Raw genomic sequence first — 16738 nt, 5'->3', positions numbered from 1 at the left:
GCCACCTCCGCTTCCCCATCCATGAATTCATTTCAAAGCCTTTAGTTTCTACAGAGCTGCTTCGCTCCTCTTTCCTGATGACTCGGGTTTTTCTGAGCCTTTCAACTCCTTCTGTGGTTTTGACCATCGTAGCCGTTGTAGCAGTTTGATATAATTGATGAATTCCAAAAAGAAATATTGGGTTATGCCTGTAATCTGTCTGTACGTGGGCATGACTGAGTTACGATTAGGGCGGTGAAGCCTCACCCCTTGGTGGGTGGGACTCACAGATAAAAGGCCTGGCGAAGAGCAGAGTTGGGGCTTTTAGTGTTGGAGTTTGATGTTGAAGACCAGGAAGTAAGCTCACAGAGGAAAGAGGAGCCAGCCCCAGGAAGGGAGGAACTTTGAACCCAGAGAAAAGCAAGCCCCAGGAACGTAGGAACCCAGGAAGCCTGAGCCCTCGCGGACGTCGGCAGCCGTCTTGCTCCAAACAGACTTTGGGGAGGGAAGGAACTTATGCTTTCTGGCCTGGTATCTGTAAGCTCCTACCCCAAATAAATACCCTTTATAAAAACCCACCAGTTTCTGGTATTTTGCACAGCGCCCCTTAGGCTGGCTGATGCGCCCGTGCCCGTTTCCCACCGTTCTTCGCCTGGCGTTCTGTTAGCTCAGCTTCCTGGACCCGCCGTCCAGCCGACGCCCACAGGGGTGGTTTCCTCGTGGGCTTAGCTCGAGCAGGGCACGGCAGGCTGGAGGACTGTCCCTCCGAGGGCATTCCTGTCCTCCCAGGGGCCGGGGTGTCCCAGCCTACCACCCCTCTGTGGGTCACTGTCTCAGCTGGAGGCGGCCCCGCCCCTGCAGGTCGAGGAAATTCAAATCCCAGACCCAGCCCAGGCTGCGTTCTCGTTCCCGGGGGGAAGCGCCCGTCTCCCAGCGAGGCCAGGCGCGGCCGGTGCAGCGGGGGCTTTGCCCGGCCGTCCTTGCACTTGGGGTCCCACTGCCCAGCCCTGCCTGGCCTGGAGCCCCGGCCTTGCCTCATCTCCCCACGGTCGCAGACCCCAGGCACGGGGCGTTTGGGTTGAATCATGACGTCCAGGACCCGAGGGTGAGCTCCCTGGACAGGGCGGCTCCAGGTGGAGTTAGGCAGGGCGAGCGGTGTCCTCCTGGCCGGGCGGCCGCACCCAGCAGGCGGGTGTCCCCCGAGAAGGGCTGATTCGGGGAATAGGGCTTGTCTCAACTGATAGTGTCCGCCTACCACGTGGGAGGTCCAGGGTTCAAACCCCGGGCCTCCTTGACCCGTGTGGAGCTGGCCCATGCGCAGTGCTGATGCGCGCAAGGAGTGCTGTGCCACACAGGGGTGTCCCCCGCATAGGGGAGCCCCACGTGCAAGGAGTGCGCCCCGTAAGGAGAGCCGCCCAGCGCGAGAGAAAGTGCAGCCTGCCCAGGAAAGGCGCCACATACACGGAGAGCTGACACAGCAAGATGACACAGCAAAAAGAAACACAGATTCCCAGTGCTGCTGACAAGGATAGAAGCAGTCACAGAGGAACACACAGCGAATGGACACAGAGAGCAGACAACTGGGGGAGAGGTCAGGGAAGGGAAGAGAAATAAATAAAAAGTAAATCTTAAAAAAAAAAAAAGAAGGGTCAATTCCGACAGAGTTGGGAGGGCGCCATGCGGTGCCCAAGGCTGAGAACGCCGTGGGTGGCCAGCGAGCGCCACTGGAAGCCGGGCTGGGCCGGCACCGGCTCTTCCCAGAGCCTTTGGGGTCGTGGGCTGCCGACCCCGACGTCCGACCAGCGGCCCTGGACCTGAGCAGCCTTACAGCCTGCGCTCGCAGCCCCCCACTCTGCGGAGCTCAGTAACGGCCAAGCCGGGACACGAGAGACGGGCCCCACTGCCCCCACCGGGCCGCCAGGTCCCCTGGCTTCCTGACCCAGCAAGGCCGCTCCCTGCGCTGCCCCGGCTCAGCCCCTGACAGGCGCCGGCCCTTCCAGTGCTGCTGCCGGCAGCCGCCGGGAGCCCCCGGGACTCCCTGCCCGCATCCCCGCCAGGCCCCGGGGCGCGCCTGCAGGGCCGCCGAGCCCACGGCTTTGGCAGCCGGCCTGGCTCTGGACGCCTCGAGCCTGCGCCTGGACCTGGCGGGGGGACTGCCCGCGGAGGCCGCACAGAAGAGACGAGAGCCCCCGCCCCGTGGCCACCGAGGGCCCCCGAGGGAAGGCGGGAGGATGCAGCGCTGGGGGCCACCACTGGGGCTCTGTGAGCCAGACCGGATGGGACCACGGAGGGGCTGGGCGAGGGGGAGCTGGGGGCTAGGGGGCACCCGCACGGTCAGGGCGCCCTCAGCGAGGAGGGGCTGGCGCCCAGGAGGACCCTCAGAACTGCCTGCAGCCTGGGGCTGTGGCGTGGGTGCCACGGAGCCCCAAACGTGAGCCCACGTCTGGGCCCAGCACTGCCACGGGCCTCCCTGGGTGCCTTGGTGTGCAGCGGGCACTGCCTCGTCGGGGTTAGGGGACTCTGAGAAGGACCCCTGGGCCGGTCACTGTCATCCTGGACTTACATGCCAGCGCGGACCTGTTCTCTGCTTCTCCCACTCGGGGCAATCGCCTGGGGACTCATCACGCCAAAAATGGCAGCCAGCCATTCCTCCACTGAGCCGTGCTGCAGGGACAGACCACGACAGACCACGGACAGACCGCGGATGATGGGACACAGATGGACCACGGATGGACCATGCACAGACCCTGGACGGACTGCAGATAGACCACGCATGGACCACGGATGACGGGACACAGGTGGACCACGGACGGACCACGGACAACAGGACACAGATGGACCACGGACGGACCCCGGACAGACTGCAGATAGACCACGCATGGACCACGGACGACGGGACACAGATGGACCACGGACGGACCACGGACAACAGGACACAGATGGACCACGGACGGACCGTGGATGGACAGCAGAAGGACCACAGATGGACCACACACAGACCACGCACGGACCCTGGACAGACCGCGGACGGACCGTGGCGCTCATCCATTACCTGCTGCCGGCCGTTCGGGTCGTCTCCTGCTGGGGTCCTCATGAGGGAGGCTGCGTCCACGCGGGTCCCTGCACGACACAGCCTTCACGCTTCCCGAGCACACGGCTCGCGGCAGGGTCGCGCGGCGAGTAAGCAGCTATGTTTTGGGAAACTGCCGAAACGTCTTCCTGGTGGATGCACTTTTTCCGCTGCCCCCCCGCAGTCCGTGCACGTCCTCGCCACCACTTGGCGCTGTCAGTCTTTGTCATCTGAGTCGTTCTAGAAGGTGGCAAGTGGTGGCTCGCTGGTTTCCGTCCAGTCCTGTAACGGCTGGTGGTGGAGCACGCCTTGTCGCGTGCTACCGGCCATCGGCAGCTCTCCCGGCAGAACTTTTGACCGGTTTTAAATTGTGTTTTAACTTTTCATGTTACTTTTAGGAGTTATTTATACGTTCTGGACACAAGCCCTTGACGTACTGTGAATATTACTCCCAGTCCGTGGCTTGCCTTTTAATTTCCTTAAGGGTGTTTTTTGGTGAGCAGACCCTTTCCACTTGACGAGGCCTAACTTATCAACTTTTTCTTTTGTGTTTATGCTTTTGTGTCATCGTTAAGCAATATCTGCCTATGTCAGGGTCCCAGAGATGCTCCCCAGATTTACCTACGGAAGCTCTGTCATTTTTATTAGCAGTTTTTACGTGACAGCTCTGAGTCGTCTCGAAGGGATTTGTGTGAGGCACAGTGTAGTTCACTCGATCTTCCTGGTGAGCTGGCTTTCCCAGCACCACTTGTTGAAAAGAACTCTCTTTTCTCCACTCAATTTCCTGGGCACCTGCATCGAAAACCCAGTGACCGTGTAAGAAGCTTCCTCGCGCTGTCCTACGGCACCGACCAGCCGTCGCGTCACGGCCGTGCTTTCTTGGCTACTGAAGCTTTACGGCAAATCTTCACGTCAGGTTGTGAGTCCTCCAAACTTGTTCTTTTTCAAGATGATTTTGGCTATTCCATTGTATTTGTCAGCCAAAGGGGTGCTGATAGAAATTACCAGAAATGGGTTGGTTCTTATAAAGGGTATTTATTTGGGGTAGGAGCTTACAGATCCCAAGCCATAAGCACAAGTTACTTCACTCAACAAAGTCTGGAGCAAGGTGCCTGCCAACGGCTGCGAGGGCTCAGGCCTCCTGGGCTCCTTCCTTCCAGGGTCTGTCTTCTCTCTGGGCTCAGGGTTCCTCTCTTCCTGGGGCTGGCTTCTCTTTCTTCTGCGAGCTGACTTCCTGGCGCTCCTGTTTAAGGCTTCAGCATCAAACTCCAACATCAAAACGCCAACATCAAAAACCCTCAGCTCTGTCCTTTGCCCTGCCTTTTATCTGTGAGTCCCACCCACCAAGGGGCGGGGACTCAACACCCTAATGACGTGGCCCAAAGTCCTGATCATAACTCAATCACGCCCAGGTACACACCAGGTGACAAACATAATCCAGTATCTATTTTTGGAATTCATAACCACAGCAAACTGCTACATCCGTCTTCTTTGCATTTCCATATGTGTCTTGAATTCAACTGGTTAATTTCTACAATAAAAGACTTTTGGGGTTTTGTTTGGGGTTGCCCTGAATCTCACACAGCAATTTGGGGATAATGGAGAAGCTTCAGGGTGGTCCCATCTAGCCAGCCACGTATTTGGGCTGTCCTCAGGGTCCCTCAGCAGCTCTTTTGTCATTTGGTTCAATGCGGAGCTCTCGTGGCCTTGCTAGGAGGACGTCCGCGTGCTTCACTTTTCTCATTCGTGTCCTAAATGGAGGGATTGAGGATTTTATTTTCCGCTTGTCTGTGGATGACATTTTTGTATATTTTTGTTTTGTGTATTTTGTATAGATATTTTTGAATGTTGTCCTGTAATCTTGCTAAAGTTCTTTCTAGTTCTACTTGCTCTTTGGCAACCAGACTTTTTCCTCTCCAACCTTTCTGCCTTCCAGGTCCCCTCCTTGCCTTGGTGCACTGGCCAGCAGCACCGCACCGCCGAGCGCCGGCTCCTGCTCCTAGAGGGAGAGCTTTCAGCCGTGGCTGCGCGGTAGGACGTGAGCCGAGGGGTCTCCAGCCCTGCCCCTGGGGGTCAGGCCGAGGACGTGCCCTTTTTTCCCCAGTTTGCTGAGAGTTTTTATCATGAATGGACATTTGATTTTGTCCTGGGCTCGTCCTGCCTCAACTGAGATGATCGTGTGGTGATTTGGTTTTTATTCTGCTAACGCCGTGATGGTATTGATTTTTTTTTTTTTTTGTATTGATTGACTTTCCGATGTTAAACCATCTCACACTCTGGCATAAACTGCATTTGGTCATGTTGCATTACTTTTTTCACAAATAGTTGGATTTTATTTGCTGATATTTTGTTAAGAATATTCACGTCCACATTCTCAAGTGATACTGGACTATGTACATTTTTTCTTATAATATCTTCATCAGGTTTTGTTATCTGGGCCTCATAAAAGAGCTAGAAAATACTCATCTCCTATTTTCAGAAAGACTGCATAAGTTTGAAATCATTTCTTCCTTAAATTTTGGACAGAATTCACAAGTAAAGTGATCAAGGCCACAAATTTACATTGGGGGAAGATTTTTGACAACAAATTCAATGTCTCCTACAGATATAGGGCTTTTATATTTTCTCTTTCCTCTTGAGTTGTCAGGATTGGTAAATGGCATTTCTCAATAATTTATCCATTTCATCTAGGTTGTCAAGCTTATTGGGGTAGTTCATGATATTCTCTTATTATCCTTTTAATGTTTGTAGGCTCAGAATTTTTAAAATTATTTTAAAATTATTTTTTATTTGCAATAAAAAATACGTCTCTATTGTTCTTTCTGCGTATTGTTGGATTTCATTTGCTAATATTTTGCTGAGAAAATCTATGACTCTGCTTAGGAGGGAGTCTGTCTTTCTTAGTTTTCCATAGCTGCTTCTGATGGAACAGGTCCATTGGCAATGAACTCTCTTGGGTTTTGCTTATCTGACTTTGTCTTTTTTTCACCTTCACCTTTGAAGGGTATTTTTCTAGACATAGAATTCTGGGGTGACGATTGTCTTTCTTTCAGCACTTTGAGACGCCCTTCCATCGTCTTCTGGCCAGCACAGTTGCTTGTGAGAAGTCGTGGCTTTTCCAGTCGTCCTTGTCCCGAATGGGACATGTTATTTTTCTCTGGCTGCCTTCAAGATTGTCTCTTTATCTTTGGATTGCAGCAGTTTGTGCTTAGCTGTGCTGGGCTGTGGTTTCCTTTGTATTGCTCCCACTTGGGGTTCATTGAGCTTCTTGAATCTGCAAGCGTATGTTTTTTTTTTTTTACCAACTTTGGGAAATCTTTGGCGTTCTTTCTTGAAGTGTTTTTCTGCCCTGTTCTCCCACCTCTTGCTTCTGAGATTCCACTGAGGTGCTCATCCGACCACCTGGAGTCCACAGGTCCCCGAAACCCCATCTCCATCCCTCTGCTCCCCTACGTAAGGGTCTTCGATTGTCCCTTTCCCAGAGGCTCATTGCCTGGAACTCGCCGTTCAGCTGGTTGACCGGGGCTGCTCTCCTCGGGGGGCTCAGGGGTCCTGCTCCCTGACGGCGTGCTGAGACCTGCGAGCCGCACGTTGCCCTGCCGCGCGGTCAAACGCCGCGCACCACTCCGCGTCCACGGCCCCCTCGGGTCTCCCTGGAGCTGTCCAGGGCCAGATTCTCTCCCCGCCTGGTCAGACCTGGCTGTGCCTGGGCATTGGCACCCGACTGGCTCTGAAGGAGGGGGCGGCCCCCCTAAACTCTCCTCGGGGCCCAGCACACAGGCCTGGATGGACACACATCCACGCCCAGGGGCTCCCGGAGGCCGGCTCTGCTGGAGGGACAACTCCAGGAAGAAGGCTGGAAGGCAAGGCCGGCATTCCCAGGCGGGGGTGATTCGGGGACTCTTTTTTTGGAAAAAACACTTTTTCTTGTGGTAAAACTACACATTCCATTAAATTTACCACTTCAGCACTTCTAAGTGTACGGTTCAGTGGCATTGAGTACGTGTTCTGCAGACATCGCCGCTGTTTCCAGCACATTCGCATCACCCCAAGCAGGAACTCGGTGCCCATGGAGCAGTGACCACCGCCCCCCCACCCCCAGACCCTGGACCTCTCGTCTACGCTCTGGCTATATGAATTTGTGTGTTAGATATTGCATAAGAGCAGAATCCTACACTATGTGTCCTTTAGTGTCTGGCTTATTTCACTCAGCTTAATAGAGAAATTTCTTCATGGACCAGCTTCAGGCCATCCCAGAGGGACAAAGCAGGCGCTGATGGCTGAGGCAGTGAGGACAGACAGAACCCGCGGGCGGGAGCCACTTGCCAGATGCACAGACAATGCCTGGCTCTCAGACACCTGCCCACGTTCTCAAGGCTTCCCAGAGGCTCCCAGGTGGGGCGACTAGCCCAGGTGGGGTATCCAGCCCAGGTGGGACAGCCCTCCCCAGGTGGGAGGCAGCTGTTCAGGTGAGCAGCAGACCTGGCTCCCGGGACCTGGCGCCTGAGAGGCTCTCAGGGGGGCCGGCGGCACCTCCGCAGGAACAAGAGGCATCTGTCATCTGAGGAGCAGGCTCCCCCCGGTCTGGCTGGTGGGATTTCTTCTGCCTTCCTTATCTCAGTAACGAAGCCCCAGAAGAGGCTGTAAAGCCAGGGGAACGAAAGCTTCAGCGTCTCCTGGGCACAGGCCTCTGGTGGGGGGCGGGAGGCTGCAGGAGGCTCTGGACCCCAGGCCCTGGCAAGGCACGTGCCGCCTGCACCCCTCCTGGACTGGCCCGAGGACCTCCAGAGGCCCCGTCCAGGGGGCCAGAGCTCAGCCCGCCTCAGCCCCAAGCTCCACCCACCACGCGCTCAGCTGCGCGCCCCCTGCCCCCAAGGCCCGGCGGGGGCCTGCCCAGGAGCTTCCCTTTCTAAGGCCCCCAGGAGCGTGGCTGGGGAGGGCCACCCTGGCCGGCCCTGGCCCCCGGCCCTCGAGGCCTCACCCCCCACCCCCGGCCCTCCAGGCCTCACCCCCGGCCCGGCCCTCGCGCTCCCACCCCGTCTCCGCAGGCCCGAGCCCCTCGGAGCCGGGCGGTGCCCCAAGCTCAGGGGGCAGCTCCTGGGAAGGGGAGCCTGCCCGCCCGCGCCTGCAACCTCGGTGCTTGCCCCACTCACCCCTGCACAGCCTGCGAGCCCTTTCCCAACACCCCGTTCCCCGTGAACTCTGGGCCAGGCCTTGGAAATAATCCGCGCAGACACGGCAGTGGCTCAAAGCTGACGGGGAGAGCCCCGGGAGGGCAGCGCCCGCCCCCAGGCTAGAGGTGGGTCAGCGGGGGGGGGGGCGGGCAAGGGGGGCGGGCGGCAGGGCGCGGCCCCTCGGGCGAGCTGCCGTCCACTCCCGGGCTGCGGGCCGGCACCTCGTGGTGGCCGGGGTCGGATGGACTTGGCTGGACGGCGTGATAACCGGGGGCCGGGACCCCCTGCGAGGGCCCGCGGACGCCCCGCAGCTCGACGGGCGCCCTCCCCCTCACCGCGGCGGCTCTGCAGACACCGGCCGCGAGGGCGCAAAGGTGCCGTTTTCTCTTCTCAGCATCTCGGCCGTGCGTGTTCAGAGGCTGATTTATTAAAAGTGGGGCAGCGTCGGGGGCATGAGACGGGCGCGCGCGCGCCGAGTCACGAGGGAGGCCCAGCAGAGGCGGGGCCGAGGGCGGGGGGCCGGGGGTTCGGCGCCATGTGTAGGGTCCCACACCCGTCCCGCTGTCCTCTGCAGGGGTCGGGCCTGGCCCTGCCCCTCCTGGCCGTGGGGAGGCCCCACGCAGCCGGCCTGGCTCCACCCGGGGCCCGGCCCCCTCCCGGTCCCCAGGCCCCCGCCTCACCCCTCAGCGCCTGCGTGGAGCCCCTCCCCGGCCCACCGCCCAGCCCCGGCCCCCCGCCCCGGCACGGCCCCCTCCCGGTCCCCAGGCCCCCGCCTCACCCCTCAGCGCCTGCGTGGAGCCCCTCCCCGGCCCACCGCCCAGCCCCGGCCCCCCGGCCCCGGCACGGCCCCCTCCGCCTGCCCGGCCCGCAGGTCCTAGCTCTCTTCGGGTTGGACAGACACAACGCGCTCCGGCCACCGACGAGGCCGGGGCTGACGGGTCCCTCTTCCTCGGACAGAGCCGCGTGCGGGGCCTGCGGCGGCTTCAGGCCTGGGGCGGGCCAGACGGCCGCCGGCTGAGCCTGGACGTGCCCGGGCCTGGCGAGGGCAGAGCCCTCGGGCCCGGCACGACCGACGACGGGCAGACCAGGACGAAGAGGGGACGCCCAGGCCTCCTGCAAGGCCACGCCCTGTCCTCTGCATCCTGTGGCCACTACCCTCCTCCCCACCCCAGCCACCCGGAGACCACCCTGGCACGTGGCCCCAGGACGGAGGGTGGCTGGCAGGAGGGGACGTTGGGACCCGAGGGAAGTACGCAGCCGGCCCCGCCAGGACCGCGTGGCGGGGACCTGAGGGCCTGGGCCCTGCCAGCGAGCTGCGGGCAGGAGGCAGGAGTGGCCGGGGCTGCCGCTGCCCGCCGAGCCTGCGGCCGCCGTGGGGGCTGGGGCCAGCTGAGCAGGGTCCCTCCACCGCCCGCTTTCTCTAAGGACGCGGTTTTCAGAACAGCCGGCTGTGGGGCGCGGGCTGCCTCGCTCAGCCCCTGGAGGTCCCGGGCCCGGGCTTCCCGCCCCCCGCAGCGCGCACTCCTGACTTTGGCAGGGGCAGGCTGTTCTGGGGACGGGCCCCCCCGGCTCCCCCCACCCTCGCTGCCGGGCAGGAGCGGCTCCTTCCCGCAAATGCTCTCTGTGCCCTCCCGTGGGCCGCGCGGCCGCACAGCTGCTCGGCCGGAGGCCCGGGGGACGTGCCGTGTCCCCGTGGGTGGACCGGGCGGGGTGGGGGAGGGTGCCCTGAAGCTCAGCCGCCCTGGGGGCCGGGAGGAGCCTTCCTCCATGGACGGAGGCATCTGGGACCCCCGGGCCGGCCCGGGGCCCGCCGTCAGGAGTCCCCCGCCCCCCCGCCGGCTCGGCGCCTGCTTTCCTGGGCAGGAAGGCGGCCTCGAGGGCGCCGCGGGGAAGCAGGAGGGTGTCTGCGCCTGGAGCCCCGGCCCCTGCCACGGCTGCGTCCCTCCTGCTGGGGGGCACGTGCCCCCCGATGTGCCCGGGGACAGGGTGCTGAGCGCACTCGACCGGCCTAAAGCGGAGCGGGAGCACTGGACGACAAGTACCGCAGACGCCGCCGGCCGGCCCCGCTGGGCACCCGCTCCGGGCCCTGGGCGCCGCGAGCCACCGGCGCTGAGGTGGGCGCCTCCCGAGGGCCGACCTTTGTCACGGCCAGGCAAATATTTGCCAATCGACAACCGGGCGCAGCTAACCGTGAGGAGGTAGGGAGGGGCCCGTGTGTGCGTGGGGGGGAGGGGGCCGAAGGGAGGGGGCGCTGCGGGCAGGGGACCCTGCCTGAGTCCCTGAGGCCGCTGGCCCGCCACGCCCCCACCTGCCGGCTGGGGCCTCCACGCGTCTCTCAACAGGGTCGTCCTGAGAAAAGCCAAGTCGTGAAGTGGGGCCAGCACAGAGCAAAGCCCCGAGTCCCCCGACACCCACCCGCCGCCCCAGGGCCTTTGCACGCGCTGCTCCGGGGCACCTCCAAGGAGGCAGCCCTGAGGCCCCCCCAGCCTCCCGCCCAGGCCACGCCCCTGACCCCAGCCCGGGGGGGGGGGGGGCGGGCCTTGGGGCCTTGCACCAGGTTATGATGACGCCAACCCTGGGAGCGAGCCCCGGGACGCGGCTCCTTCGCCGCCCCCCGCTGTGGCCTTGCGCTCCCACCCCCCACGCTGACTGCTGCGGGATTTCCTTTTCTTTTTTTAAAAAAAGATTTATTTATTTACTAATATTTCCTCCTTCCCCTTCCCCTGCCCTGCTGTTTTTGCTGTCTGGGTTGTCTTCTCATCTTTGTCCTCTAGGATTCACCAGGATTCGAACCTGGGGACCTCTGATGGGGAGAGAGGTGCCCTGTCAGCTGCACCACCTCAGTTCCTGGTCTCTGCTGCCCTTCACCTTGGCTCTCCCCTTGCTGCTCTTTTGATGTGTCGTCATCTTGCCGTGTGACTCATTTGTGCGGGTTCTTGGCTCGCCGCACGGGCACTGGCTCACCACGTGGGCACACTTTCTCTTCTTTTTCACAGGAGGCCCCAGGGATCGAACCCGGGTCCTCCCGTGTGGTAGGCGGGAGCTCTATCACTCGAGCCACATCCGCTTCTCAGGATTCACTTTCCACGGGAGGAAATCTAAGGCTCCGAGAGGTCTGGACGCTTGCCCAAGAGCACACAGCCAGGAAGCAGCCGCCCGGGAGCCCACGCACAGCACCGCCGCCCTGCAGCACACCCTCGGGCCTCCCCTGCGGCAGCTTCCAGGGGAGATTGTCATGGGGAGAAACTGAGGAACGGGGCAGGTGGGCAGCTGCCAGGCCCAGCGCCCCTCACGCTGTCCCCGCTGAGCTTCCCCGGCCGGAGCAGGGCGTGGGGCCAGCCCCTGTCACCCGTGCTCACTCCCGCCCCGCCGTCCTGCGTCCCTCCAAGAGCTCGGCCTGCGCAGGGCGGGGCCGCCCGGGGCCCGGCCGCACCTGGGGACAGGGGCGCTGCCTCTCGGGGCCCAGGCTATCGGGACAGAGGGCAAGAAATGGTGGCCCTCGGACGCAGCTGGGCTCCAGGGAGGCGTGGGTGCCCCGGCTGCGGTGACACGGGCGCTGCGCCCTCGCCGCCGCTCCACGCAGGCTTCAAGTGCAAGCCTAACGCTGCCCCTCCAGCCAGCGCGCATGTATTTACCTCCCGCTGTATGCCAGGCACCGAGGTGGGGGCGCAGGAAACCACCTGCTCCCCGCCGCCGGCAGCGCGAGGGGACGCTGCAGAGCGAGGTCCAGAACCTTCCTGCCTGGGATTGGCCGGCCTAAGGGGCCCTCCTCTGACTTCAGGGCTGGGGGCTCAAAGGGGTCCCCGGGGAGGAGCGGAGGGCTGCGCTTGGGCTCGCGGGAACACTTGTCAGCGGAAGCGCACCCGGGCGGCCGCGCAGGACGTGTGCCCCAGAGCATCCGTTTACGGCTGAAACGCAAACCAGGCCCTGCGCTTCTCTTTGCTAAATCTGGAGACCCCGAAGTCTCGGGTGGGGGCTCAAGGCAGAGAGGTGGGCCGCTGGGGAGACCTGGTGGCAAGGGGCTGGGGTCGAGCAGGGCGGCGGGGGGGTGGACACAGCTCCTTGCCTCGCGAACGCGCCTGGGGAAGAAAGTGGATTCTGCCGGAAATCACGAGCACGGAGCCTGCGACACCTAAAAATGTTAAGGGGGTACCGGCCACTGGGACCCCGGCTTCTAAAAGCCAGTCTAGACAGGGTGCCGGGAGCTCAAGGAGAGCGCCATAATACAGGAAAGCTGGCAGCTTTGGGGTTGGGGAAAGGGGGGCTGGGGTCCCCGCTGCTGTCAACCAGCAGCCCCCCCCGAGCTGGATGACAGTGGAGGGTGCTCGGGTGGGGCAGGCGGGAGGCTGGGAGTGAGACACCCATCACCAGGGGCATCCCGGCCCGGGCAGGGCTCCAGGCTGGGCACCCCTGGGGGAGGCCACCGTGGAGCCAGCTGCGCGGCGGGAGCGCCCGGGGGCCCGGTTTCCAGGCAGCGGCGGGCGGGCCTGGGCGCCTTGGGGACGGCGGCCCGCAGGATGTGCTGCTGGCGCCCGCTCGCAGCCTGGCGCGGCAATGAGGATGCCAGGGCCGGCCGGGAGGATGCAGCCCATGGGACACTGGGCAGCCGTGGGCCCTGCCGGGATGAGGCTCCCTTGGTCCTCTGTCCAGCCCGTGGTGGGCCGGCTCTGGCACCGGGCGGTCACCCCGTGGCAGGGACGGCACGTGAGGGGGTCCGGCACAGGAGCCCTCCGCCGCCATTGTCCCGGGGTCCCCCTCTCCTCGGGGTGGGAGGCGGGCAGGCAGGGGCTGGCGGAGGCCGAGATGGCTTCCCCGGGGCCCCCTTCTAGGCGTGTGCCCCCCGCGGGCCCCGGAGGGGGAGAGAGCCTGGGAGGCCCGGGGGCCACTGCGTGTCCCTGGAGGGGGTCCCTCCTGCACCCTGACTGAGAGCCCAGATCGCACATGCCTGCCCGCTGGCCTGGCCCCTCTGCCCTCCGAGCATCGCCCCCCACTTTGGGGCTTCCCGTTGCAGGCCCTCGGCCGCTAGGTGTGTCCTGAACGTCCACCTGGGGGCAGGGAGGCAGCACGGGCGTATCCAGTAAGACGAGGGGCCGGGCCAGGCAGGGGGGCGCTGCGGGGGTCCATGGGGCGCGGGGGGCGGCCCGAGGGGCTGGCAGCACACGAGGGGCTCCGGCAGCGTGGCCACTGCGTCTGAGGGGCCGTGGGGAAGGAGAGCTGGAGGCAGTGCCTGGAAACTGGCTCAAGAGGCCGGGCCGGCCTGAGCCGCAGGACGGCAGGGGGTGTTGGGGGGAGCGGGGGTGGGAGTGGGGTGATGGGGCAGACGGAGTGGGAGGGAAGCTGGCTGACCATGGCATGAAGGGCCCCCAGGGCTGCTGACTGGCCGAGGGGGACAGCAGCACCCAGGACAGAGCAGGGGGCGCTGGACACAGGCCGGGGTTGGGGGCGGGTACACAGAGCCGCTGCCAGTCCTGCCCCCAGGCGCCCCGGCCCGCAGGCCACACAGAGGTGGCCGCCCCGCCCACTGCCCGCCCCGGCGGAGGGTCCCCAGGGCAGCCCGCTGGCCTCAGCCGACGGGAGGGGGCCCTCCTGGGACCAGCCCCCCTCTCCTGGGGCCACTTCCTGCCACCTGGACTAACGGCCACTCATCCCCTCCGTCCCCACCCCAGCTCTGCTGAGGAAAAGCTTGGCCTGCGAGCGGCCACCAGCGGAGCCGCCGGAAGCAGAGCCCACCTCTCCAGGGGTCCGCAGGGCGGGGACAAACAAGCCACCGGGTGCGCGGCTCATGGGGCCGCCTTCGCGCCCGTTTCCAGGGCCGGCCGCGCCGCCTGCAGAGCCGCTGGGGACGGCGGCGGGCACACGTGGTTCTCCCACCTGGCATCTCGTCCCCTGGCTCCCGTCTCCTGGGTGAGCACGGGCAGCGGAGCCTCGGGCTCGGGGCCTCTCGGCCAGTGGGAGGTTCTCAGGCCTGCCCGGCGGGGGGAAGCTGGGGAGGAGCAGGGCGACGCCTCTGCAGGGGTCCACTTGGGCCCAGGGCTCTGGAAATGGGCCCTGGGGTGGCTGGAGGCCGCAGGCTTTGCCAGGTTACAGAAACTTTCTTACAAAAAAAAAGTCTATTTTAAATACACGTTGTCCTTTCTGCAGACATCTGGAGGACACAGCGTGACAGAGGAGGGTGACAGCTCTCGCCTGCCTCCTGGGACCACGGGGCCTGTGGCAGCCCCAGCCTGCCCTCCCCTCCCGGGCTCAGGCTGGTTCTTCTCCTTCCCCCGCCACGGGGCCTTTCCATGGTGGCTTTCGCTGTGGGGAGGGGTCTGCAAGTGCTCCTTCGTCCGTCTGTGCAATGAAGCCATAAGGGACACAAGCAGCTCTGGTCACTGCTGGAGCCCAGCTCCACCCAGGGCCTGGCGTGCTGCTGACCTCTAACTACCACTGGTCCAGCAAATTCCTGCCAGCCCCCAGCTTAGAAGCGGCTTGAGTGCCCCCTGGACCGCCAACAAGGGGGGCGGTGAGAGAAGGCTCGCGGGTCCCAGCAGGCCCCGTCCAGGGCAGGGCCCTTCGCTGCCGCCCGTCCCACCGAGTCGACCTGCAGGCCCTGGGCCTCCCCGGTCCGTTTCCTAATTGCTCTTGATGGATCTTAATTACCGCGTCCTCTCCTAAGCAGCAGCACTAAAATAGCGTAAATGTTTTCCTTTTCTTGAAAAGTTCATGTACACAAGAAGAGGGGCCGCTGAGCGCGCGGCCCGCGCGGGGACACGCCTGCCTGGGCTCCCAGCTGCCAGCGCTGCCCTCGGCCTGGGGGCCGGCGGCGCTTCCCAGGCCGGAGCTGGGCAAGGGCCAGGGAGCAGCCCCCAGGCGGGCGTTCTCCTCCCCTGGGGCCCACCCGTCACACAGGTGCCCCCTTCTCTGCGGCTCCTCTGTGCGTTTGGGGAAACCGAGGTTCATGGTCTCAGAGCCCGGGCCTGGCCGTCTGCTCACCCGGCGCTGGCAGGGCCCAGGGCCACGGGAGCGGGTGTGGGAGGCCCGGCCCAGCTGGGAGTCCGGGGCCCTGGCTGGCTGAGCGCAGCGCTGGCTGGACTCTGGGGCGCAGCGTGCTCCGCGGGCAGGCCGGGGGGCTGGTGGGCTAGTGGTGGGCCTGGGGAAGCCAGGAGCCCTCCAAAATCTCTGCTCAAGGACCACGGGGCCCCCTGGCACGTGGGAGAGGTGTCCAGGAGGCTGGTGGCAGCAGCCCCTGCCCAGGCCTGGGTGGGCTGCGGGGGCCCCTCCCTGTGCGCTGCCGGGTCCCTGGGCGGGTTCTCTGGGCTTGCAGGAGTAAGGGGGCTCCAAGGGAGCTTCGGGGTGTCCGTGTGAGTGTGGGAGAAGGACACGTTCGCCTCCCACAGGGTCCCCATACAGAAGGGGGCTGGATACGGGACACAAGTTCCCAGAATCGCCGATGGGGGGCGAGTGGGGGGCGGGATGCGCCCTTAGGAGCTCCCAGAATCCCACCGCGGACACGGCACAGCCAGCGGCCCCCCCGCCCCGGGCCTCCGCGCTGTCACACCCAGGACACACAGGCGGCGAGGGAGGGGCACGCGGCCTCCGGGTCGGTCCCTGGACCGACCCCGGCCCGTGTCGCGACGGGAGGGGGCGGCGCGCGCGGCGGCGGCGGGGGAGAGGAAAGCGGAGGGAGGGGGGCGCTGCCGCCGCGGCTCGGGCCGCCCCCGCAGTTGGGGGCGGGGACCCCGCCCCCCACCGAGCCTGGCCGCGAGCGCCCCCTGCCGCCCCGCGCGCCCGGGAGGAGGGGGCGCGGGTCGAGGCGAGCCCCGCCCTCCCGGGCCCGGGGCCGGGGCGGGGCCGGCGCCCCTCTCCCAGGGCCCGCGGGGTGCGCCCGGCGCCCCGCTGCCCGCCGGCCCCGCCCCCGGCGCGCGCTCGCCCCGCCCCCGGCGCCTCCCGCCCCGCCCCCACGGCGGCTCCCCGCCCCCCGCGCGCCGCCCGCGGCTCACTCCGAAGTTTCCTGCGCGGCGCGCGGATCGGCTCGGGGCTCGCCCGCCGCCCCCCGCCCGCGCCGCCGCCCCCCGCGCGCGCCCCGGCCCGCGCCGGCCGCCCGCCGATCGGACCCCCGCCGTGCCTGGGCCGCCGCTGACGCCGCGCCGGGCGAGCCGGAGCCGGAGCGGGAGCCGGGGCCGCCGCGCGGGGAGCGGGGCGCCGGGCGGGGGGCGCTCGCCGCGGGGCCGGGGCCGTCCCGGGGCCCGCGCCGCCCGGGCGATGCCCGCGGGGACGCCGCCGGGCGCCGGAGCGAGGTGAGCCGCGGCGGGGACGCGCGCCCCGGGCGCGCCCGGGACCTCCTTCAACTTGATGGGAGCCCGCGGGGACCCCCGCCCCCCGCCGCGATGGTGGGGGAGGGGCCGCCAGTCCGCGGGGCGGGGGCAGGGCCGGGCCGGGGGCGCGTTTGTCTCGGTGAGAAGAGACAAAGACAGCCCGGCCGCCGCGCCCGTGCCCGCAGCTCCGCTCCGCCGGCGGGGGGGGGTCGCCGGGG

At 65.0% G+C, this 16738-nt stretch overlaps 1 protein-coding gene across 1 annotated transcript; it reads left to right on the top strand.

The window, feature by feature from the left end:
• Window positions 1-1064: 1064 nt before the first annotated feature.
• Window positions 1065-16506, top strand: LOC131275673 (collagen alpha-1(I) chain-like). Its single transcript, XM_058286731.2, has 5 exons — window positions 1065-1084; window positions 1901-2241; window positions 8891-10421; window positions 14034-14127; window positions 16075-16506. The coding sequence occupies exons 1-5, from the start codon at window positions 1065-1067 to the stop codon at window positions 16504-16506; spliced, it is 2418 nt and encodes an 805-aa protein (XP_058142714.2).
• Window positions 16507-16738: the final 232 nt, after the last annotated feature.

The sequence above is a fragment of the Dasypus novemcinctus genome, chromosome 23 (assembly GCF_030445035.2).
Source record: "Dasypus novemcinctus isolate mDasNov1 chromosome 23, mDasNov1.1.hap2, whole genome shotgun sequence".
Lineage (NCBI taxonomy): Eukaryota > Metazoa > Chordata > Mammalia > Cingulata > Dasypodidae > Dasypus > Dasypus novemcinctus.
The sequence above is the reverse complement of the archived record's forward strand: the minus strand, read 5'-3'. Positions and strand labels throughout refer to the sequence as shown.

Excerpts from the sequence above, each read along its gene's own strand:
- LOC131275673 (XM_058286731.2), top strand. The coding sequence starts at position 1,065 with ATGACGTCCAGGACCCGAGG. Across the intron at positions 1,085-1,900 it reads ATGACGTCCAGGACCCGAGG|GTCCCCTGGCTTCCTGACCC; the intron begins GTGAGCTCCCTG and ends CCGGGCCGCCAG. Across the intron at positions 2,242-8,890 it reads GGGGCCACCACTGGGGCTCT|GCCCCCGCCTCACCCCTCAG; the intron begins GTGAGCCAGACC and ends CCCGGTCCCCAG.